The sequence below is a fragment of the Bufo bufo genome, chromosome 3 (genome assembly GCF_905171765.1).
Source record: "Bufo bufo chromosome 3, aBufBuf1.1, whole genome shotgun sequence".
NCBI lineage: Eukaryota > Metazoa > Chordata > Amphibia > Anura > Bufonidae > Bufo > Bufo bufo.
This window is the reverse complement of record NC_053391.1, coordinates 675,076,650-675,103,008: the sequence shown is the minus strand read 5'-3', so window position 1 is coordinate 675,103,008 and position 26,359 is coordinate 675,076,650. Positions and strand designations below refer to the sequence as shown.

At 44.9% G+C, this 26,359-nt stretch overlaps 1 protein-coding gene across 1 annotated transcript in view; it reads right to left on the bottom strand.

Annotated features, from left to right (window-relative positions):
- Window positions 1–26,359, bottom strand: part of DLG2 (discs large MAGUK scaffold protein 2) — a 1,330,756-nt gene that overhangs the window by 1,276,233 nt on the left and 28,164 nt on the right. The window contains exon 2 of the mRNA XM_040426389.1: window positions 24,423–24,554. Within this exon, the coding sequence (XP_040282323.1) occupies window positions 24,423–24,554 (132 nt within the window). The remainder of the gene's footprint in view (window positions 1–24,422; window positions 24,555–26,359) is intronic.

The following is a 26,359-nucleotide window of genomic DNA, read 5'->3' as shown; positions in this document are numbered from 1 at the left end:
ATACTGTCAGCAGTCAGGGAGAGGCTCAGTGATTGTTAGGAGGTTACCATTCCCTCCTCCCTAGCTTTGGGGCCTAGTTTGTTTACCTGTTGCTGTTTGTTTACTTGGTGTTCCTTTTATCTCCACTTGCCGTGACAGGTTGGCACTGACCTTTCTATGTACTAGGTGTGAATAGATTACTGATACTAGTCCTTTGGGACCTTGGGTTTTGACGACTCCTATGAGTGCGTACTTGGAGACTGTGGTGCTGGTATTCGGGAATTTGCTCTGTATGGAAGATCTAAGGCTACTTTCACACTCGCGTTTTGGCTTTCCGTTTGTGAGATCTGTTCAGGGCTCTCACAAGCAGTCCAAAACGGATCAGTTTTGCCCTAATGCATTCTGAATGGAAAAGGATCCGCTCAGAATGCATCAGTTTGCTTCTGATCAGTCTCCATTCCGCTCTGGAAGCGGAACACCAAAATGCTGCCTGCAGCCTTTTGCTGTCCCCCTGACAATGTAAGTCAATGGGGACGGATCCTTTTTGTCTGACAATCTGGCACAGAAAACGGATCCGTCTCCCACTAACTTTCAATGGAGTTCATGACGGATCCGTCTTGGCTATGTTACATATAATACAAACTGACCCGTCCATGACGGACGCATGTGGTTGTATTATTGTAACGGATCAGTTTTTGCAGATCCATGACGGATCCGCCCAAAACGCGAGTGTGAAAGTAGCCTTAGCTGTAGATATGAAAAGAAGTGGGCACAGGGGATGTTGTATTTTTGCGATAGTGCCTCGAATGTCATTAACACTTCTTGATCATAGATATCTCCAAGGGTTTTGACCCCTGTCGATTGTCATCTGTCCCCCCCATAACCACCTACATATGTGGCAGAGATTGGTTGGCCCACAGAGGTATATCGGAAACGACCCCTGTAAATTGGGTCAGTAATTTAGCCTCTTTCCAGGTCGTTCGAGACAGTTTGTGCAGTGGCAACAGTGGTTTCTGAAATTTAGGGGGCAATTCCAAAACTGACCATTATGTGTATCAATTTAGGTAGTGTTTTAAACAGTACTCCGAGGTGGGCAGGTCCTCAGTTGTATAACAGGTATTAATGAGCCGTAGTTGGCCCGCGGGGTAATATATATAATAATCTGGTAGCGTCATGCCTCTGCTTTTGGGCGTTTTAGTGTATCTAGGCTTAGTTTAGCGCAGCATCTGACCCCAAAAAAGACTCTAGTCAGTGAATCTATTTCTTTAACCCTTTCATGACCAAAGGTCATTGATGCCTCAGTGTCCAGGTCAAAATTTACAAATCTGACATGCGTCACTTTATGTGGTAATAGCCATTCTGAGATTGTTTTCTCGTGACACATTGTACTTCATGACAGTCATAAATTTGAGTCAATATATTTCACTTTTATTTATGAAAAAATCCCAAATTTGGAAAAATTAGCAATTTTCAAAATTTCTATTTCTCTGCTTCTAAAACAGAAAGTGATACCTCATAAAATATTTATTACTTAACATTCCCCATATGTATACTTTATGTTGGCATCATTTTGGAAAGGTCATTTTATTTTTTTAGGACGTTACAAGGCTTAGAAGTTTAGAAGCAATTCTTAAAATTTTTAAGAAAATTTCCAAAACCCACTTTTTAAGGACCAGTTCAGGTCTGAAGTCACTTTGTGGGGCTTACATATTGGATACCCCCCATAAATGACCCCATTGTAGAAACTACACCCCTCAAGTTACTCAAAACTGATTTTACATACTTTGTTAACCCTTTAGGTGTTCCACAAGAATTAAAGGAAAATGGAGATTAAATTTCAATATTTTACTTTTTTGGCAGATTTTCCATTTTATTACCTTTTTTTCTTTAACACATTGAGGGTTAACAGCCAATAAAAACTCACTATTTATTACCCTGATTCTGCGGTTTACAGAAACACCCCACATGTGGTCGTAAACTGATGTAAGGGCACACGGCAGGGCGCAGAAGTAAAGGAGAGCCATATGGTTTTTGGAAGGCAGATTTTGCTGGACTGGTTTTTAGATGCCATGTCCCATTTAAAGCCCCCCTGATGCACCCTTACAGTAGAAACTCCAAAAAAGTGACCCCATTTTGGAAACTACAGGATAAGGTGGCAGTTTTATTGGTACTATTTTGGGGTACATATGATTTTGAATTGCTCTATATTACGTTTTTAGTGAGGCAAAGTAACAAAAAAATGGCACCGTTTTGTTATTTTTAATATTTTACAAGATTCATCTGACAGGATAGATCATGTGCTATTTTTATACAGCAGGTTGTTACAGACGCAGTGATATCAAATATGTCTACTTTGTTTGTTTGTTTGTTTCAGTTTTACATAATAAAGCATTTTTGAAAAATAAATTACGTTTTTGTGTGTCCATTTTCTGAACGCCATATATTTTTTATTTTTCTGCCGATCGTCTTGTGCAGGGGCTCGTTTTTTGCAGAAAGAGTTGAGGTTTTTATTAGTACCATTTTTGGGTACATATGATTTTTTGATCATTCATTATTACACTTTATGGGGCAAGGCTGTTTTGGAACAGTTTTTATTTATTTTTACAGCGTTCATCTGAGGGGTTAGGTCATGTGACATTTTTATAGAGCAGATTGTTACGGCAATACCTAATATGTATACTTTTTCTTATTTATTTAAGTTTTACACAAAAATAGCAATTTTTTTTTTAATTTACATTTTTATTTATTTATTTATTTTTACTTATTATTTTCACTTTTTTTTTTATCAAGTCCCTCTTGGATCTTGAAGATCCAGTGGGGCTGATGGCTGTACTATACTTTGCAATGCTCTTGCATTGCAAAGCATAATACTACCAGATTTCCTGTAGGTGGCAACACCGGACGCCTTTGCAAAGCGTCCGGTTGCCATGGCAACCATCGAGCGTTGCAATCGCAGCGCAGCAGCCCCGATGGTTGAGAGAGGGAGTCCACTCCCTCTATTAACCCCATGGATGCCGCTACTGCGGCATCTATGGGGTTACAGCAGAGTGTCAGCATAGAGCTGACATTTGCTGCTGATGGCAGCGGCTCAGGAATGGAGCCGCCGCCATCAAACACAGCAGGGGGACCGCATCGGGGGCAGGGGGCACAAATGGGGCATGGCTGGGGCAGGATAAATGTATTGGGCGGGGAGGGGGCAGGGCACGATACATGGATGGGGGGGGGGGCGGGGACGAACCGCATCAGGGGCAGGCAGAGGCAGGGCTCACGGTGGTGGTGGGGGGTTGGAAGCGCACTGGAAGGGGGCACAGATCGGGGGCACCAGGACACATTACCTGATTTCAGGCTCTGATCTGCAGAGCGCAGATCAGAGCCTGAAACCGGCATTTTAGCACTGCCACGATCAGATTGGTTAGTCTGCACAGACTAACCAATCGGATCGATTGCCGGCAAGGGACCACTCTGATTGGTCCCTTGCAGGCATTACTGGACTGTATGATGTCCGTGACAGCAGCAGGGCAGGGGCAGAAGCTTTAATCCGCTTGGATTAAAGAGCTGGCTTGACGTTTATACACGTGGTAGCTGCACCGGGCATGTGCAAATATCACGTATATAAACGGATTGCAGTCGTGAAGGGGTTAAACACCGATTTGGGTATATGTACCTCTGTGTGATGAATAGCATAGAGAGCCTTGGGGAGTATAATCATTTTAATTAGGTTGATACGTCCCGCCACTGAGATAGGCAGTGTCCTCCAGCTTTGAAGCTTGCTCCGTATGTGATCAATTAAGGGGTATACATTAAGTGACAGGGCCTAGGAATGTCTTTTAGTAATATTTGCTCCTAGATATTTGAATGTGTCCACTACCTTTAACTGTTCCACATGGGAAGGGCCTGTCCAGTCTACCCTGCCCAGAGGCATGTAAACTGATTTCTTCAAGTTAATTCTTAGGCCCTAGAACTCCCGAAATTCGTTTATCAGTTCCACTGCATTGCTAAGGGATGTATCAGGAGTGGATAAATACAAAATTATATCATCCGCATATAGTCCTATACGGACCTCTCTCTCTCCCATATTCACTCCAGTTATGTTGTTACTACCTCTCACCTTAATTGCCAGTGTCTCAACCACCAAGGAAAACAGGAGCGGGGACAGGGGAAAGCCCTGTCTCGTTCCTCTGTATAGTGGGAAGCTATCTGATAATTCCCCATTTATCAGTAGTCTGCTTACCGGGTTGCTGTATAGGATAGTGATCCATCTGAGGAACCTTGGACCAAACCCAAAACCCCGCAGGCAGCCAAGCAAATAGGCCCATTCTATATATTCAAATGACTTGGCGACATCTAATGAGGCCAGGGCCCAATAACTTACTTCACCTCTTGCAAAAATGGCTACAGCTTGACATGCTGAGTCCCACTGCTATGCTGGATCGTCTGTTAGACGATATGTTCTGGAGGGCTTTGCCATACCCCCTCCAGCACTGGATCAGTCAGGTGTCTCCTGGCAATGCCCTTGAGATGGTGGACCTAGAGGAACGCTATGAAGCTACCAGGAATCTAAAGGAGGGTTCTGGCGGGAGGGGGTCGGCAAACCCCGGAAATCTTCACCCCAGGCCCGGAGATTTGAGCCGATAAAACCCACCCGGGATGTACCCACGGCAGACCTGGCTCCGATAGACTGCTGGCAGTGTCAGGAGCCTAGTCATGTAAGGGCTGTCTGTCCCCATCGGGTTGAGCCCATGGACATTAACTATGGCTACCGTCAGTCGCTATATGCCAGGAGGCTGTGTGCAACAGGTACCCCAGAGTCTCTAGATCACTTGTGCCAGGTGGAAGTGAGAGACACTCAGGTGGAAGCTCTGCTCGACTCAGAGTGTCTGGTGACCCTAGTAAGTTCTACCCTGGTGCGGTCCACAGAGTATACTGGCCGGAAATCCGGGGTGATATGTATCCACGGAGACTTAAAAAACTACCCCACTGCGCTGGTGTCTCTAACCGCGGTGACCGGTAGATGGACCCACGAGGTGGCTGTCGCCACAAATCTACATTATGAACTCATAATAGGGAGAGACTTCCTGGGCTTCCCGGCACTTTGGCTTGCTATGAGAGTGACTGATACCCATGAGACAGGGGTAACCCTAGCAGAGTGGCCCGGCTTAGGGGGAGACCAGAACCCTGGGAACCTGAGACCGAAGGGCCAGTGGTAGGGGTGACCGCCACTTCGGTGGAAGAGGGGGAGACCACCCCGCTAAGTGTGATGGTAGGAGACGTGGAGAACTTGCCGCAGGGTCCTGAATTGGCAGACCTCAATGTCTCCGGGGATAATTTTGTTACCGCCCAACGTCGGGACCCAACCCTATCCCGCGTCTGGAAAAATGTGTTCATAGTAGATGGTGAACCACAACAACCTGGGGCAGAGTCAGTGTTTCCCCGTTTTGTGGTTCATCAGGATATGTTGTATCGGGTAAACCAACTACGGGGTGAGCCTATTGAACAGTTGGTGGTCCCCAAGGCTTATCGCAAGCTTGTGTTAGATCTAGCCCACCAACACGTTCTTGGGGGTCACCTGGGACTGCAGAAAACTCAGGATCGTATTCTACAGCGGTTTTACTGGCCCAGCATATTCAAAGAAGTGGAAGAGTTTTGTAAGTCTTGTCGACCTGCCAGATAACTAGCCCCCAGCCACATTTCCGTAGTCCCCTAGTACCTCTCTCGATTATCGAAGTACAGTTTGACCGAATAGCTATGGACCTCATAGGCCCAGTACCAAAGTCCGCCAGAGGGCATCAATACATCTTAGTCATTCTAGACTATACCACTCGGTACCCGGAGGCGGTGCCACTGGGACATACCTTTTATGTCCAAGGTGATGAGGGAACTCTGTAATTTGCTGCACATAAAACAGCTACAGACGTCCGCTTACCAGCCGCAAATGGACGGTCTGGTAGAAAGGTTTAACCAAACATTTGGACGTGGCCAAAGAGGCATGGGAACAACAACACATAAAAGTGTCATTGAGTACGTTACCCAGATGCAAGATCGGATAGAGACAGTGTTGCCTCTTGTTAGGGAGCATATGGAGGCAGCTCAGTGAGCCCAGAGTCGGGTATATAATTGTCAGGCTCGGGTCCATATCTTTAACCCGGGTGATTGGGTTTTGGTTCTGGTGCCGACCGTGGACAGTAAGTTCCTGGCTAGGTTGCGGGGGCCCTACGAGGTACTCAAGAAAATTAGAGATGTAAACTACAAGGTACACCAGCCAGGGTGGCGAAAGCCAGAGCAGTTTACCATGTGAATTTACTCAAACCATGGAAAGATAGGGAAACCTGTACAGAAGACAGCCCGCGGCCGGGTTTTCTAGGAGAAGAGGTACAGGCCCCTCTATCTGATGCAAGAAAGGTGGCTGCCACAGTAAAAATTGCAGACAGCCTCTCCTCTAAACAGACTCAGGAGGCCAGGGAGTTCGTTAGTCGGAACATGAATGTGTTCTCGGACCTCCCTGGACGCACTTCCATAATCCAGCATGACATTGTCACTGAGCCTCAGGCAAAAGTCCGATTAAAACCATACCGGGTACCCGAGGCTCGGTGACAAGCCAAATCGGAGGATGTGCAGCTAATGTTGCAGCTAGACGTCATTGAAGAGTCAAAAAGTGAGTGGGCAAGTCCTATAGTATTTATACCCAAGCCGGACAGGACATTGCGGTTTTGTAACGACTTTTGAAAACTTAACGAGTGGATGAGCTCATCGAGAGGTTAGGACAAGCCCGGTATTTTTCTGTTTTGGATCTCACTTTTCAGCGACCAATGGACATTGTGGTTCGTCTACATCGTCGGTACGCTTCGGCTTACCTGGATGATATTGTCATCTACCCAAAATGCAGGCTGTAGTGGACTCCCTTCGGAAAGCTGGCCTAACCGCTAACCCAAAAAAATGTGCGATAGGTTTAGAAGAGACTAAGTACCTGGGGTATGTCATTTGGTGCGGAGTCATCAAACCCCAAGTGAACAAAATAGAGGCGATACGGAATTGGCCCCAACCTGTCACCACTAGGCAAATAAAGTCATTTCTGGGAATGGTGGCTATTACATGAGGTTTGTTCCCTACTTTGCTACTCTAGCTCCGCCCTTGACAGGACTCTTGAAGGGACACAAGTCAATGATAGTTTGCTGGGATGATCGGGCGGAAGAGGCTTTCTCCGCTTTGAAGTCGGCCCTGTGCGGGTCCCTGGTTTTGGTGACGTCCGACTTCAAAAGGGAGTTTACAGTACAGACCGATGCCTCCGAAGTAGGCCTCGATGCTATACTGTCTCAAGAAGTCAACGGGGAGGACCATCCCATTGTCTTCCTCAGCTGTAAGCTCACCCCAGCCGAGACCCGGTATAGTATAGTGGAGAGAGAGTTTCTGGCTATCAAGTGGGCACTAGAATCTCTCCGCTATTATTTATTGGGGAGAAAATTCCGCCTGGTGACTGACCACTCTCAAGTGGATGAGCCAGGCCAAGGACAGAAATGACCGGGTCACCCGATGGTTTCTCTCCCTACAGAACTTTAAGTTTTTGGTGGAACACAGGGCAGGCAAGTTACAGGGAAACGCGGATGCCCTGTCCCAGGTACACTGTCTGGCGTGTGTTCACCCTCTCAGGGTGAACACTGATACAGTGAGAGGTTTGGTCTGGGAAAACAGGTATTTTCCTCCCAGCATGTGCTGCTGGGCTGATTTACAGCCAGGTGAGGTCAAACACTGGATCGGATTTTAAGTGCCGGTCTGGGTTTTGGCAGCACCTGGCTGTCCTTAAATAGGCAGCTGGGCTCAGAAGCAAGGTGTCTGTGTTGGGATCTGGGAGCCTCGTCTCTGGATGAAGGCTTGCTACCTGCTTGGCGTGAAAACAGGTTGGTGCTGCTATGGTCAAGGACCCTTTGAGGCAGAATTGTGGCATGGTGTGATTTACCACCAACACCGCAAGGTGACTTTTTGCTTGATTATTACTGCTTGTTTTGTCACTAACGTGTGAATAAAACACTGAACTGTTTGAGCCAAAGAACTTGTTGTTGCCTCTATACTGCGTCCGCTAATCCTGTCTATCAGAGCGAAACCCCACAATCTGTTTCCAAAAACTCCTTTAGGTGATATGAAGTCCCATCTGCTGCGCCCAATAGATTCAACCAGAACAGGTGTATATTCACTCTATACATCACTGAGGGAGCACTACGCATCAAAACTCCTAGTATCGGCGAGTGATCTAATATTTCCCGCTGGGTAAGTATGATTATAGAGTGAAGATTTAACAACGCTGTCTCATTGCCTAGTATATAGTCCATCCGGGCTAAGGAGTTATGACCACCACTATGACATGAGTACACCCTATCTCTGGGAAATTTAACTCTCCAAAGGTCAAACCATCTTAATTTAGTTAGGAATCTGTTTAGTCGCAAGGGACTCCCTGCACCTGTTGGGTTCGCTGCATCTTGATAGCGGTCTAAAGAAGGGTCTAACATCATGTTTAGGTCTCCCATGCAGATTACCTTAGCATGTGGATAAGTGGCCGCAAAGGTAGCCGCTAAATGTAAAACCTGCATAGAACCGGGGGGAGGGTTATAAATGCCTAATAAAGTGTATTGTACATTGTCAATTAGAGAGTGAACAAAGACATATCTGCCTTCTGAATCAATGGCTAGGTCTTTTACCTCCCACCGTAATTGTTTGTGTATTAACAGAGATACCCCTCTTGAAGAAGAGGTATGATAGGAATGTGCGGCCCACTGTTCCCAAGGCTTCTTTAGGACCCGAGAGGTGTTGGTGATAAGATGTGTATCTTGAAGACACAGAATTTGTGGGCTAGAATCTCTAATATAAGCAAGCACCATAGATCTCTTTTGTGGCGTACCGAGTCCCTTGACATCCCACGATAAGATTTTTAGCTCAGCCATAGATTCCAGGGCAGACATGTGTTATCAGGAGTGGCACATATTGCAATGGGTGTATTCGTGTGTAACAGGGCTACATTAATAACTGGATCTAACTGATAAAACATAGGTATCATAAAACCAGGAAAAAAAACTAAATTCCCTATACTTTTCTGCAAGTGTATTGTTAGGTCTGGAGTATCTTCCTAATCCAGGCCAGTAAAACCGGGATGCCTCTGCCTTTGATGATGATTGGCAGAATCATGCGAGCTGCGGCTACAGTAATGGTATATCCATTTAAGTGACTATGTGTAAGTATTGAGGCCCTATATCATTGGCAAAGATATAACCAGATATGTTCAAGAAACTGTAGTGAAATATGACTGAAACATAGCAAATAAACCAAACCAGTCTGTTGGCGTCATCCAGTGACCAGTCCCTAGCGATACCAAGAGTCTCAGTGTTTTGGAGATCTTCACCTTAGGGCCAGCCATTCAGTGACTTCTCCAGGAGAGGTAAAGAAGACCGCTCTGTCGCCGTCCACCACTCTGAGTCTTGCAGGATATCCCATGGAGTACGGGATGTTGGCTTCTCTCAGGCATCTTTTGACTTCCATAAAAGTAGAGCGTAGTTTCTGTAGTTCCATGGAAAAATCTGGGAAGATGGAGACCCTGGTGTTGTCATATTAAATTTCTTGCCGTCTTCTGGCTAAGGCCAGAATCCTGTCCCTGTCCTTGCAATTGAGAAATCTTGCAAGCATGGGTCGGGGTAATGCCCCCGGTGGGGGAGGCTTTGCTGGTACTCTGTGAGCCCTTTCAACCGCATATGCCGGAGAGAAATCCACATCTGGGAAAAGTTCTTTCATCTATTTTTCTATGAACTCATCCGGTGTGCGACCCTCTGCTCTTTCAGGCAAGTCGATAATGTTGTTTCTACGGAGCCTATTTTCTAGGTCGTCTGCTTTTTGTTTCCAGAGCTCCGCTTTGGTATTAAGATCAGATATGGATCTGGGAATAGTAGCAGTGGTGTCTTCTATGCGTGATATACGCTCTTCAGTATGTTGAACTCTTTCTTCCAGATTATGTAGGTCTTGGCGCAGTAGTCCCAGGTCAATCTTGACCTTATCCAATTTCCCTGTGAGAGATGTCTTACATGCAGTGATGGCTTCCAGGACCTGGGCTGATACTTGTTTAGGAGTGAGCTCTTCATGATCCTCCTCAGGGGCAGTTGTCTGGGCCGATGAATCTGAAGCTGTGCTTGCTCTGGTGTGCATATTCCGCTGCGGTAGAGCTGACTGCGCGCCCTCTTCTGGTTGTCTAGCGAATTCTTGCGATGTTTTTTTTTTTGCAGCCCCATTGTTAAATCAGGATAGCAGCCCGTATGCAATAGGTGACGCTGATTCCAGGGCTCTGGGAAGTGCAATGTGTTTTCTTATATAATAAATCTGTTGGCAAAGACAGGGGATATTTCTTGGAGTTGTTTTGTACTCCTGTAGGTCAAGCTGTGAACTGTATATAAGGTCAGGCAGTCTGCTATTGTTTCTTTATTGGCTTTGTGGGGATTCGCTCTGGTAGGCAGGGTAAGGGGACGCAGAACAGAGGCAAAAGAAACAGTTTGTAAAACAAAACTTCAGTGTTTATTCACACAGGAGGAAAAAACAAAGCAACAATTTTCAGTCTTAGTGTTCGTTCAGTCTTAGGAAAGTCCAAAGAACAAAATAGTCACCTTGTTAGCAGGTTTTTTCAGCGGTCCACAACAGGCTTTAGGGTGCCTGTTTCCCCGCATGCGTCTCTAGCCCTCTAGCACGGCACCATGCCTCAGATCCCAAAACAGAGACCTCGATTCTGAGCCCAATTGCCTATTTAAAGGACAGCCAGGTCCTGCCAAAACCTGGACCGGCACTTAAACTCCATCCAGTATTTGATCTCACCTGGCTGGAAATCAGCCCAGCCGCCCATGTTGGGAGGAAAATACCTGCCTTCCCAAACAAAACCCCTTGCTATGTTACATACCCCCCCCCTTTGTTCAACCCTGAGGGGGTGAACCCCCGCCAGACAGTGTACCAGGGACAGGGCATCCACGTTTCCCTGTAACCGGCCTGCCCTGTGTTCTACTGTAAACTTAAAGTTTTGCAAGGACAAGAACCAGCTGGTGACCCGAGCATTCCTCTCTTTGGCCTGGCTCATCCACTTGTGAGGGGACTGGTCAGTCACCAGATGGAACTTCCTCCCCAACAGATAATAGCGGAGAGACTCGAGTGCCCACTTGATAGCCAGGCACTCTCTCTCCACTATACTATACCGGGTCTCGGCTGGGGTAAGCTTACGGCTAAAGAAGACAACGGGATGCTCCTCACCGTTGACTTCCTGAGACAGTACAGCACCAAAGCCTACTTCGGAGGCATCGGTCTGTACTATAAACTCCCTTTTGAAGTCGGGCGTCATCAAAACCGGGGACACGCACAGGGCCGACTTCAAAGCAGAGAAAGCCTCTTCCGCCTGGTCATTCCAGCAGACAATCACGGACTTCTGTCCCTTCAAGAGCACAGTCAATAGAGCTGCTAAAGGGGCAAAATAGGGAACAAACCTCATATAATAGCCTACCATTCCCAGGAATGACTTTACTTGCCTAGAGGTGACAGGTCGGGGCCAATTCCGTATCGCCTCTATTTTGTTTACTTGGGGTTTGATGACTCCACGCCCAATGACATACCCTAGGTCAGGGATGGCCAACCTGAAGCTCTCCAGCTGTTGCAAAATTACAACTCCCAGCATGCCCAGACTGCCTACAGGTATCAGCCTACAGCAAAGCATGGTGGGAGTTGTAGTTTTACAACAGCTGGAGAGCCACAGGCTGGCCAGCCCTGCCCAAGGTATTTGGTCTCCTCTAACCTTATCTTACATTTTTTGGGGTTAGCTGTTAGACCAGCCTTTCGAAGAGAGTCCACTACGGCCTGTACTTTGGGCAGGTGACTTTCCCAGTCGGTACTGTGAATGACAATATCATCCAGGTAAGCCGAGGCGTACCGCCGATGTGGATGAAGCACATTGTCCATTAGACGTTGAAAAGTGGCAGGGGCGTCATGCAGACCGTAGGGTAACACCTTATATTGGTACAGCCCCTCTGGTGTAATGAAGGCAGTTTTCTCTTTAGCAGCCTCCGTCAAGGGTACCTGCCAGTTCCCTTTGGTGAGGTCCAAAACAGAAAAATACCGGGCTTGGCCTAACCTTTCAATAAGCTCATCCACCCGAGGCATGGGATATGCATCGAATTTAGATATTTCGTTCAGCTTACGAAAATCGTTACAAAACCGTATTGTCCCGTCCAGTCTTGCCAGAATCTCACCCTTGACTTTCTGGTAGTCGGCCGCTTGATCGTCCGGCAAGTCGAAATACACCCGCTGGGAATTGGATGTCAGGAACGGAGCGACGACCTCAGCCCACTTATCTTGGGGTAGATTCTTCCTTGTGGCCACCTTCTCGTACATTGCCAGGTAGGTTTCGACGTCTTTTGATGGTGTCATCTTGGGGATAGCCGCCGGACTTTCGTCTCCGTTCAAAAATCATATTCTGACACGGACAGACATCAATAGGCTCATGTCAGCTTTCCAATACACATAATGGTATTCCAAGGCTGTGTTGAACGGGAACTTGGGAAAATTAGAAATGAGGACTCTGGGTTCTTGTCCAATGGTATCTTCATCGTGATGTTACTTATATACGATTCTAAAGTTGGGGAGGGAGGAACTTGAGCAGATATCCTTTTGGGAAGTTTTGAAGGGATAGGGAGGGTGGTAATATTGTTCTTTATTTTGAATATGCCATGTATTCAATTTTTTTTTTTATACTTGAAAACAAAATGCATCCTGTACCGTTATATATATATGATTTTGGATACACATGTAATCTTTCTACCTGATGATGCATCAATTAAAAATATATTTAAAAATAAAATAAAAAAATAAATCATATTCTGAGCGGACACCGAACGGACCCCATTATAGTCTATGGGGTCCTTAGGCTCCGTTACGCTCAGTTAGGTCTCAGTTATCTGCAGAATCCGTCCTTTCCGTTCTCCTGCTCCTCAACGGAGCCGGAGGACGGAAAGGAGAAATGGTGATGTGAAAGGAGCCTTAGTGTTCGTTCACACAAAGGAAAGTCCAAAGCACAAAACAGTCACCTTGTTAGCAGGTTTTTTCAGCGGTCCACAATAGGCTTTAGGGGGCATGTTTCCCCGCATGCGGCTCTCAGCCCTCTAGCACGGCACGATGCCTCAGATCCCAAAACAGAGACCTCGATTCTGAGCCCAGCTGCCTATTTAAAGGACAGCCAGGTGCTGCCAAAACCCGGATCGGCACTTAAACTACGGTCCGGTATTTGATCTCACCTGGCTGGAAATCAGCCCAGCCGCACATGTTGCGAGGAAAATACCTGCCTTCCCAAACAAAACCCCTTGCTATGTCACAGCTTGTATATAAAGTTATAACTGCGCTGTGTGAGGTAGGGAGTGTTGCATGTGCTGCCGATGCCGGAGCCCACTTCCACCTGGGTTCCTCTTCCCCCCTCAGCACCGCAGAGATGCTGCCAAGATGGCCAACTGGCGGGAAACTGAATGTGCCTGCGTGTGTGACCAGACTCTCTCTCTCTCAACTGCGAGTGTCTTGCCTGCCGCCTCCGAATACTTCCCCTCATTTCCCTTTTCTTATCACCGGGTCTAGTGCGCCTGAGTCCTCCACTTGTGCCTCCCTCGTGGTCCGCACGTCTCGGCTCCCGGCGCGGCTCTCTCCGTGCACTCCACGCGGTGAGTCCTCTATGCACTGCTTCCTATCTGCTGCAGGGCTCATCCAGGGGTCTATTTGAGCACATAATGGATAATGTTATTTAGGATTTATCCCGATCTGTAGCGTTAGCCGCGGTCACATGCCTCTGGCCAACTTGGCTGCTGGCCACGCCCCCCCAAAAATTATCTATTTATTGAAATCGATAAAATAAAGAGATGCATAAATTGGCAAAGACAAACACAACCACAAGGAGAGTGCAACAAAACACATCGGGACATCCAGTTATAGCATTAAAAGTAGTGGAAAAGGTGGGATGGAAAAACAAGTATAAATAAATACAAAATCAAACCATGTGGCTCCCCCACCTAGGTAAAAAAAACATGATTCACAACATATACACAATACTGATCCAACTAGTGGCACCTCCAAGAGACCCCGACACATGTTTCACGTCAACTTCCTCTCTACTCCCCCTGAGAAAGCTGACGCGAAACACGCATCAGGGTCTCTTGGAGGTGCCACTAGCCGGGTCTGTATTGTGTATATGTTGTGAATCATGTTTTTTTTACCTAGGTGGGGGAGCCACATGTTTTGATTTTGTATTTATTTAAACTTGTTTTTCCATCCCACCTTTTCCATTACTTGCTATGCTATAACTTGATGTCCCGACGTGTTTTGTGCACTCTCCATGTGGTTGTGTTTGTCTTTGCCAATTTAATTTATTTGTTATATCGATTTCAATAAAGATATATTTTTGGATATACATTTTTGTATTATATTTGTGTATATGCTGAGTGCCTGGGTTTGTCCCATCTAGGAGCTATGCTGAGGGCAGAGCTGTGTCCTAGCATCTACATATCATATACTCTATGTACTATAGCTTCACCACATTGAGATCTTATATGATTAGAAAGACACCAGTAATGTATGTTAGCTTATAATGCATAGAAAAATGGTAATGCTATAGCTTGGTGATAAGATGTCTGCCATGCATGTTGGAATTCAAAGTTCAAGTCCTATGAGAGATTTACATACATTTTTTGTTCTGTAATTTTTTTCTCTCATTTAACCCATAATAAAAGGCTATAATATAATAAATAATCATATAATAACAACAGAAGGCTTTACTATATTGAGATTTTTCTTCTCTTAGAAACCTAAAACCTATTAATGGTTTATTCACAGGCACGGCATATGATTATAAAGAAATCAGTGATATTTATTAGCTTATTCAGCCTAAAAACATTATTCTCAATATGATGATATAGACTTTTATTATAGGTTAAATGTGGAAGAAAAAAAAAACTAAAAGTCTCCTCCAGGATTCAAACCTGGGATCTCAACATGCAAAACCATAAACTTACCACCAAGCTATAGCATTACCACATAGAGGTGCATGTTTTTTTCTATGCTTATAAGCTAACACACATTACTGGTGTTTGTCACATAGCAGTGCTCTAAGGATTCAGCTCCGCCTCCCGGTGCTTAAACTTCTCTTTTGCATATGAATAAAAACAAAAGATTACTCTTCAGCTACTTAACATACAGACAAAAGAAAGGTATTGTTTTAATCAACATGATGAGCACTACTAGCCAGTATGTCTGATTTAATAGGGTTGATTCTGGTGACAGAGGCGCTTTAAAGAACAGAAACTGTAGAACCAGCAGGGAATTTAGAGAGCTGAGTTTGTTAGATGTAGCAGATCTGAGCTTGTGATCTGATGTTCATTGTGTCTTTTCTGTGGTTTTACATAGGACTGCATGTGAACATCCTTATGATGTGCAGTGTAACAGATTCCAGCCCTCTGGGTGGGAATGGGTCTTAAGCTGGCCATACAGCTTCTTATGTCCTGAGGGAACAAAGGAGCAGGCATACTGTAATCCAACAGGTCCAATCCTTCTTCCCCCTGGCTTCTGCCATTGGAGGGAGATTTTGGAGACCCCCATACCAATCTGGTCATTGGCCAAATCTGCCCAAACTGTCAGGTTTATTTAGTACCTATGGGCAGCTTAAGACCTCTTCCCACATAGCTTGCTGGGATCTTCCATTTAACACTTCTATCACACGGCACATCATACAAACGATTACAAGCAGTCCTATGTAAAATGGCGGAAAATACACAATGAATGTCAAATCATAAGCTCAGCTCTGCTACATCTAACAAACTCAGCTCTCTAAATTGCCTGCTGGTTCTATAGTCTCTCTTCTTTAGCTATACCCAGTTGCTATTGGAGAACTACAACTCCCAACAGCGATGAGCTTCCTCTCCCTAGCTTCCTGGACAGATAACCACGTGAGGGACAACATGGAGGACCTGTTCGTGCCGTGGTCTTGGGCTGTCAGCACCTGAGGGTTCACGGACAATTCTAATAGATATGTAATATGCAATCATTAATATATAAAAATTTTATGAATGAAGATCAATGCACAAGATACAGAGGAAAGTCATGAAAGGCGTTCCTAGAAATGGGTTAAAATCTTTTCCAAGCCTGGATCACAAGGTTTTGGCGCCAGCACACGACTCAGGGATGGCACAGATAAGCAGCGCCCGCAGGTGTACGAGGATATTTTTGGCTCTAGTGATGCACATTCAGTTTCTGTTCTAGAAATAGGTGGAACAACATGAGACAGAAGAGCCTAGGATTAGAAAAACACAACTCCTTCCGTCCAAAAACAGCGAGTCTGGGGTGTGTGGCCTGGCGCTGGAAGGAGCAGGATGCGTGTGGAGCGAGCTCCGCTGCCTTTTTATTAACTGCAGAATCCAAGTGATAGAGCCGACAATTTTGGTACTCCGCCTATCCAAGCCTGGGCGATACACAGGGAACCAAAACAGCCGACCTCGGGACCCGAATCTTTCCATCAATCTCTCTGGCCTACTGGACTCAGTGCACAGCCGTTAGCCGCGGCGTCTCTTGACCCGCCAAGCCCACCGAAAGTATACCTCCGACAGTCGGACGAAGCAGCACTCTCCACGGGGAATCCATGCTACTCGGTTCAAGGTTGTCGATACCTAAAAATCTATTTAGTTAAGGCATCCACTCCACCCTAGAGCCATATAAATCCCCCTTCGGGACTTTACCTTCTGGCAAGAGCTTAGCTCAAATTTTTTTGCAGACCGCCTCGTCTGGCGGTCTGCACAAACTATATTTCACACACAGGGTCCCTGGCCCAATATTTTCTGAGCGTCAAATCGTTACACTCGCTCAGATGCAAAGTTGTTGAAGCCCGGAGGTTGGGTGCCCTGATTATTTTTGAGCCTCCATTGCCCTTCCTGTTGACTCTCTCTATACCAGTACCTCACCATACACCATGGTTAAAGTGGGGAAACCTGAAGAGACGGGTCCCACGACAAGACACAGTAAGAGATGGAAAAGTTCCTCCACAAAAAAAAACTGGTCCCAAAGCAACGCACCAACCTGCGGACCCGCAAGACCCTTCAGCAGATCATCGAATCGGCTATTGCTCCGGTCCTCAGGGAACTCTGAGACATCAAAATAGATATCAGGGAGATTTGGGGCAGGGTCGAACTAATTGAGGAAAATCAAGCTTTCCTGGTCTCCTTTAGAGAGCCTACGGCCTCAGCCCTCTCATTGTCAACATCATCTTAATAGTCTCCTCTATAGTCTACGAGGGAGACGTAATAACCTGAGATTAAAGGGGGTCCCAGAGTCAGTTCCACTATCATCCTTGATGGAAATCATACGTGACATCTTAAAGCCCCTATTGCCGCCAAATATGAGGGAACATTTTACCCTGGAGAGGGCTCATAGAGCACTTCAGCCAAAAGATGGGGACCCACCACGAGACATGATATTCAAAGTCCTCAACTTCCACTACTGGGACACGATCCTGAGAGCTACCAGAAATGGCAAAGAACTTTCTTGTGAAGGATCCCCAATACAGATTTCCCAAGTTGAAACCTTTCATTGAGATCTGACAAAGCATGGACATTCCCTACAGATGGTTATTTCCATTTGGGATTGCATTTACCCTTCAAGGATCACATAAAGTGGTGTGCACCCCGAAGGACCTACTCCCTATATATGAGCTACTTGACTTGGATCTTTCGCCGGAAACCTCCTGGTACCCCATTTCTAATGTGGCTAACCTGCCAGGCCTTCCTGCTTTACACCCCTGGAAGATAAAGAAGACCCGGAAAAGGCTTGCTGCAACCCCAGATTGAACTTCCGTCGCTAAAGCTTTATATACCAAGCAGCCCCTAACCATCACTATGGATGATTCACTCATGTAACCATGACCTCAACCTCCATCACTCATCCCTGCTCTGTTCCCTTATCTGCTTATTGACCCATTGTCGTCCATACTTATCCACTTCACCCCCCTCCCTTTCCCTTCTTCCCCCCCCCCCTCCTCCTACCCTCTTGCCATGTCGGTACTATACAACTTATTTCTGGCGCCAACACTTCCTCCACTACCCAGTGGTTATATACTAACCTCAAACCCCCCTTCTGCACTAACTATATCCCCAACACTCCCTGCTGCCCAATATAGGACACCCCCCAGGGTTGTCCTCGGAGTTAGGTAAAAAGCGGACCAAAACCCTCTTATTTTGCTCTGCATTTTTTTTCTCTTAACTAGTGTTATAACTGTTCACTTTTTCATTTAATAGCCGTGAAATAGTCTCAATGACTGCTATCAATGTAGTAACATGGAATGTGCGGGGATTGAACTCGCCCACTAAAAGATCCTGAGTGTTCCAACTGCTCAGGTCACTTTGTGCTATTGTCCCCAAGGAACGGTGTCTTGGACGGAACTGGGATTAGAATTGGTGAGTGCACTGTAGGTGCAGGCTCTTGAGCATGGCCGCACCTTTTGGAATGGCTGCTTTAGGGTTAGCAGGGAGTATGGAAAGAGACAGACTGAGCGTCCTGAACTTTAGACTCCCTATGACTACGCCCCTGCAGAAATCTCTGAGCAGTGCCAAAGGGGTTTGAGTTCTCTATGGAGCTATCATTCTGGGAATCAGAGATCTGATCTCACATTAAGTGTAACCTATGTAAACCTCATTTTCATAAGTATTTTGAACTTAAAGTCTATGTACACCTTTGGGAGCATTTTTTTATTATTATTATTGCATTGTACTCATGTTAAACTAAAAATCATTTTTTTAATTGGTCTTTATTACAAATATGGAGCCCTTTTCTCTGTACAGAATTGAGGTGCTCTACTAGCAGAATCTGAATTTTCTCTCTGCTCCATCAGCCAGCTAATATGACAGCTCTTTATCTCTGCTCTCTGACATTATAAATACTCATTAAAGCTCAGTTCTTATTTTACTGATAAGAATGTGGCTTAAATAAGTGTTTATGACCTCTCAGTAGTTTAGAAATAGGAGTTATTAGATGACAATCACAAAGTGAAAGCAAATATTACAATTCACACAGCTAGAAAAACATTTAACCCTTTGTGACAGAGCGGATCAATGTTCTTAATAAAGACCAATTGAAAAAATTATTTTTAGCCCAAAATGAGCACAATGCAATCATAAACAAAATTGCCTCTGAGGGTGTCCATATCCTTTAAATACAGGTAGTCTGTTCCAAAACAGGGACCCTCTTCTTCTGTTTCATGCAAGGTAAGTACTTTCTATATAGCTATAGTCACAGACAGATAAAAGGCTAAAGTGTAGATATAACCAGTGAGGCACCAGGATGAGGCCCAACAAAAAACCTAATACTGTTAGTTATACACTATTGGTAGTGGGGTACGTAAATATGCTGCCATCTGTGCCATCCTATTATAATATGTCACCCAGTATGCCATCCAAGTAATATGCCACCAAGCATGCATCCTAGAAATATGCCATATATGTCATGAAAATAATATGACATCAAGCATGCCATCCTAGTAGTATTTTCTCATGTGTGCTTTCCAATTAATATGCCACCTTTATTCCATGTAAGTAACATGCCACCATTTATGCCACCTTAGCAATGTGCCAAGTGGGTCATCCAAGTAATATGCCACCATCTATGCCACCCTAGCAATGTGCCAAGTGGGTCATCCTAGTAATATGCCACCAAGTACACCACTTTAGTAATATATGACCATTTATGCCATCCTAATACCTCAAGTATGCCACCCAAGTAATATATAATTGAGTATGCCACTTTAGTAATTTCCCCCCAAGTATGCAATCCAAGTAGTGCGCGCCAAAGTAAGTCATCCTAGTAATGGGTTATTGAGTATGTCTTCCCAGTAATCTGACACCATGCATGCCATCCTAGTAATGTGGCACCATATTTGCCATCAAAGTAATGTGTACCTGGGTGTGCCATCCTAGTAATATATCAGTCAGGCTTTTGCCAATTTAGTAATATTCCTCCAGGTATGCCACCCAAGTATGTAATCCTAATATTATGCTATTGTGTATATCTTCCATGTATGCCATCTTATTAAAGTGACAGCATGTATGCCATACAAATAATATGCACCCAATATGCCATCCGAGTAACATATCGCTAAATATGCCACTTCCAGACATCGCATAGAACACAACAATCTCTTTCTAACAAAGCTAGAACCAGCCCTGTACCTCACATGGATCCAGAGATCTCCTCATTCATTGCTCATCTAGATTATCTTCAGCCTGGCAGATCAGGGGGCGTGTCCTCTCTGTTGCAGCTCTCTCCCTGTAACTGCCACAGCTGGTGGCAGTTGAAGATTTAAACTGAGTATGTGCGACCAGCTCAGTGAGACGAACAAAAAATAAGGAAAAAAAACAAACAGCAGGTGGCGCTATAAAAAATACATTTTATCGAATAACTCACTGGCTATACTAAATTTTTAATTACATGCAATTACAAAAGTATTCGGATTCAGGTGCTGGTTTTAAAAATTTTGAATATGCTTTGTGACACAACCCCTTTAAAGACTATGTGCAGCAATTTTTGTTTATGATTGCATTTTACTCATTTTGGTCTAAAAATTAATTTTTTTATTTATTTTTATTAAGAATATTGAGCCGTTCTCTCACAAAGGGTTAACTTTCTAGCTGTGTGAATGGTACTTTCATTTTCATTTTGTCCCGGTCATCTAATAACCCTTATCTGTAAATTACTAAAAGGTCATAAACACTTATTTAAGCCACATTCTCATCAGTAAGATAAGAACTGAGCTATAAAGAGTGTTTATAAGGCTGCCTAAAGGGAAAACAGTAAATACACAGATCTTGCTACTAGAGAATCTCAAGGCTGTACAGAGAAAAGGGCTCAATATTTTTAATAAAGACCAATTGAAAAAATGATTTTTAACTCAATATGAGTACAATACAATTATTTAAAAAACGTCCCCAAAGGTGTTCATAGCCTTTAAGTAATATTTCCCCAAGTATGCCATCCTAGTAATATGCCATTGAGTATGTCTTCCTACTGATATGCCATCCTAATAGTATTCCACTAATACTGAAAGTCTGCAAATTCTATCAATTACCTGTTAGGCTGGGTTCACATACAGCAGCAACCACTCGTGTCCAAGGGTGTTTTGTCATCAATTTTTTTTTTTTTTTTTAAAGCTTCGCTAGAGGAAATAATGAGGGGGGGGGGGGGGCAGATATATGTGGAGGGGGTCTTATAATATTCCACCAGTAATGATGTAAGGAAACAGTCAGCAATCCTTTCTAATTGACCACCCCTGAAGTCCAAAAAAATTACACCAATCATCTCAAGAACATGCAGCGATGCCACTGGTGACCCCCACATACACAGCTGTACCCACTGGGGGAGATTTATGAAAACTGGTGCGAAGGAACACTTGTCCATAGCAACCAATTAGATTGATCCTTTCATTTTCTGAAGAAGGTATGAAAATTGAAAGGTGGAATCTGATTGGCTGCTAGGGCTAACTAAGCCAGTTTTCCTTTGCACCAGTCTTGATAAATCCCCCCCACCATGTATACACATACAGTCAGGTCCATAAATATTGGGACATCAACACAATTGTAACATGTTTGGCTCTAGACACCACCACAATGGATTTAAAATTAAACGAACAAGATGTGCTTTAACTGCAGACTGTCAGCTTTCATTTGAGGGTATTTACATCCAAATCAGGTGAACGGTGTAGGAATTACAACAGTTTGCATATGTGCCTCCTACTTGTTAAGGGCCAAAAGTAATGGGACAATTGGCTTCTCAGCTGTTCCATGGCCAGGTGTGTGTTATTCCCTCATTATCCCAATTACAATGAGCAGGTAAAAGGTCCAGAGTTCATTTCCAGTCTGCTATTTGCATTTGGAATCTGTTGCTGTCAACTCTTAAAATGAGATCCAAAGAGCTGTCACTATCAGTGAAGGAAGCCATCATTAGGCTGAAAAAACAAAACAAATCCATCAGAGAGATAGCAAAAACATTAGGCCTGGCCAATACAACTGTTTGGAACATTCTTAAAAAGAAGGAACGCGTCGGTGAGCTCAGCAACAACAAAAGACCCGGAAGACCACGGAAAACAACTGTGGTGGATGACCGAAGAATTATTTTCCTGGTAAAGAAAACACCCTTCACAACAGTTGGCCAGATCAAGAACACTCTCCAGGATGTAGGTGTATGTGTGTCAAAGTCAACAATCAAAAGAAGACTTCACCAGAGTGAATACAGAAGGTTCACCACAAGATTGGTGAGCCTCAAAAACAGGAAGGCCAGATTAGAGTTTGCAAACGACATCTAAAAAAGCCTTTACAGTTCTGGAACAACATCCTATGGACAGATGAGACCAAGATCAACTTGTACCAGAGTGATGGGAAGAGAAGAGTATGGAGAAGGAAAGGAACTGCTCATGATCCTAAGCATACCACCTCATCAGTGAAGCAGGGTGGTGGTAGTGTCATGGCGTGGGCATGTATGGCTGCCAATGGAACTGGTTCTCTTGTATTTATTGATGATGTGACTGCTGACAAAAGCAGCAGGATGAATTCTGAAGTGTTTCGGCCAATATTATCTGCTCATATTCAGCCAAATGCTTCAGAACTCATTGGACGGCGCTTCACAGTGCAGATGGACAATGACCTAAAGCATACTGCAAAAGCAACCAAAGAGTTTTTTAAGGGAATGAAGTGGAATGTTTTGCAATGGCCAAGTCATTCACCTGACCTGAATCCGATTGAGCATGCATTTCACTTGCTGAAGACAAAACTGAAGGGAAAATGCACCAAGAACAAGCAGGAACTGAAGACAGTTGCAGTAGAGGCCTGGCAGAGCATCACCAGGGATGAAACCCAGCGTCTGGTGATGTCTATACGTTCCAGACTTCAGGCTGTAATTGATTTGCAACCAAGTATTGAAAAGTGAAAGTTTGATTTATGATTATTATTCTGTCCCATTACTTTTAGTCCCTTAACAAGTGGGAGGCACAGGTGCAAACTGTTGTAATTCCTACATCGTTCACCTGAATTGGATGTAAATACCCTCAAATTAAAGCACGTCTTGTTTGTTTCATTTCAAATCCATTCTGGTGGTGTATAGAGTAAAAAATTTTACAATTGTGTTGATGTCCCAATATTTATGCACCTGACTGTATACAGAACCATACTTAACATTTAGGTTGGTAAAATCGGGGTAATTCAAAACTCCACCCATTAATGGTGGGGTTATTGTCAGTCCCACCCATTTTTGGTCTAGGACAGCCCCGAATTTGCCAGGACTTTCTTTGAAAATCAGGGACAGTCCCTGCAAATTCAGGACAGTTGGCAGCTATGCAATACATGAAACCTGCGCAACTACCATAAGTCTGAATTTCGCATTAGACCTGACCAGAGAATGGAATTCCTGATTCACAGTTTTCCTTCAGTGTGTTCTTGCTGTCTACCCAATGAAAAGCTGTCATTACTGTAATACCCCAAAGTAGTATTACAATTTCTACACCCTGCTACTGTCTTTAATTGCTACCACAATGTCATCTGTGTATGTATTCCAGGTCCTTTGTCACTGTGCATTGATAATGTTGCTATGAAACTGTTTTGTACATGTAATATGCCTGGTTCACCAGCAGGTGGCAGCGTATATGGCAGATAGATCCTTAGATAGAATGGAACTTACTATTCCATTCTCCCCCTTTTGTGCAGAAGTGGGCTAGTCCCATTTCCTAACAAGGGAGGGGCAGCAGGAAGTGTCTAGTCAGTCTAAGCCAGGGCAGCATAAGATGCAGATGTGCTGTGATGTAGCAGCGAGGGGAGGCCCCTCTCCTGATGCAGGAGTCCCTCCAGAGGGAAGCAGCTTATAGAGCACCCTGACTCCTTGCAGATTTACCTACAGAGTGTCATGAGGGGGTCAACAGCCAAAGGCACCCCACTCCAGAGATACCAGAACAGTCCTAAAGTCCAGCTGCCAGAATAGAGTCAAGTTTATCACAGAAAGAGAAAGCAGAGAACTCAAGTTTACCTGCCAGTTTATTTCAAAGCCTGCTGGAACCAAGAGAAAGCCTGAATATTGTCTTGATGCAAGTTTACTCAAGTAAAGCTGTTAAACTTTATAAAGGTCAGGACTCGATTTATTCAACATCTCCACCATTACTGATCCCTTTTATTGCTTCGGAGCCAAGCCCTGGGGAGCATTGGTATACAGGTAGGAGCATCGTGACACATAGAGACTATTAAGGCCGCACCACATCACTCAGCATTCCGATAAACCTGGGACACAATCACCCAGGGGCGAGGCATGTTGCATTACGTCCACTTACCTACAACCTACGTCTCATTACAGAAAATGCACGCTTCATTTATCAAAACGGATTGTTCACTTACCTATTAAAGCTTGGAAGAGGTTACTTCTGAACATGCGGACGACCTTCTCGATGGCCTGCCTCAGCTGCCTCTCTTCTGGTTTCTGCAGTTTGTTGCAGTACTCTTCCAGAAGTGACAGCGCTCGCTCAGTATCTGCAAGGGAAATCCGGAAAACTCAATGACCAAGGTTCTGGAGATCCTGAGGCTACGCTACAGAGCCAACAAATCATATACACTGAGTTCTGTATAGTGCCGGACCTGAAGGGGCTGGCCATGACACAGGGATTCTCTCTTTAGCGTTCTTTGTATCCCTGTGTCATGCTCCGCCCCGTCAGGCCCTGCACTAGGGATGGCACATTATCAGCTGTGTAAACTTGTTGAAACATGCATGTTATTTTAAGAGTACAGTACCTGTTGCCATACTTGCCAACATTTAAAAAGTAAAAACCTGAACATTTAAGCCCCGCCCCTTAGACAGCCCAAAATGGCCCAGACCACTCCTTTTGAGGACTGGTTCAGTTCACGGACTGCAACTATGTGTAATAAAATGTCCTTTTGCTATACTTTCTACCCCTTTATAATACAATTATTTAGCCGCTTCCTCTAGAAGCTGACAGCTGATTGGCTGATCATGTGACTTTTTAATCACTTCTGTGCAATAGTCAATATGATTGGTCAAAGACTTGTGATATGCTGTTTATGCTGACACCCTTTCAACTCATTCAGAAACAGACACACCCCTTAGACTCATTCAGAGGTAGACACACCCCATTAGTCTCATTCAGAAGCAGACACACGCCTTAGACTAATTCAGAGGTAGACACACCCCTTAAACCCATTCCTAAATAGACACACCCTTTAGACTAATTCAGATATACACACAATCCTTAGCCCTTTCAGTCTCGGGCAATATTCAATTTTTGTATTTCTTTTTCCCCCCCAGCCTTCCCAGAGCCATAACCTTTTTATTTTTCCTTTCACATAACCATAAAAGGGCTTGTTTTTTTAAGCATAAGCTGTACTTTCTAATGTCACCACTTAATATTGCATACGATGTAGTGGGAAGCTGGAAGGAAGCAGTAAATGCAGTGCTCCCCGTACGGGCTCTGTACTCACAACTTCCTGGTCTTGCTCGGCCGCACACTGTGCTGTGACCTACGCGCAGTGTGAGGACTTCGGTGCACTCTGTTAGCGGTTCGGCGTCGGGTCACAGCGCAATGTGGCAGGAAGACCAGGGAGAGTCCTGGATCTTAGGAGCAACAGCGGCGTTAGGAACAGGAGAGGTGAGTTCATTTTTATTTTTGTCTACTCTGAGGTCTGGTTAATATGGGGGTCTGATCTGAGGTCTGATTAACCGCCTCCGGACCGCCTAACGCACGGGTGCGTCCTGGAGGCGGTCGATTCATTCCTCCTGGACGCATCCGTGCGTCATCTCGCGAGACACGAGATTTCCTGTGAACGTGCGCACACAGGCGCGCGCGTTCACAGGATCGGAAGGTAAGCGTGTGGATCTGCAGCCTGCCAGCGGCGATCATTCGCTGGCAGGCTGTAGATGCGATTTTTTTTAACCCCTAACAGGTATATTAGACGCTGTTTTGATAACAGCGTCTAATATACCTGCTACCTGGTCCTCTGGTGGTCCCTTTTGCTTGGATCGACCCCCAGAGGACACAGGCAGCTCAGTAATAAGTAGCACCAAGCACCACACTACACTACCCACCCCCCCCCCATCACTTATTAACCCCTTATGAACCCCTGATCACCCCATATAGACTCCAGATGCAATTGTGACAAAACTGCAGCACTCTCCAGCCTTAGTTCTTTCAACCCGCGATGGGGTCCAACGTGGCCCCAACTTATGCAAATATCTATATGAATAGATTTGAGGAATGTTCTATATACCCATCCAGCCACTTCACTTCGGTGAAGGGCTGGATGAGGTATATAGACGACATTTT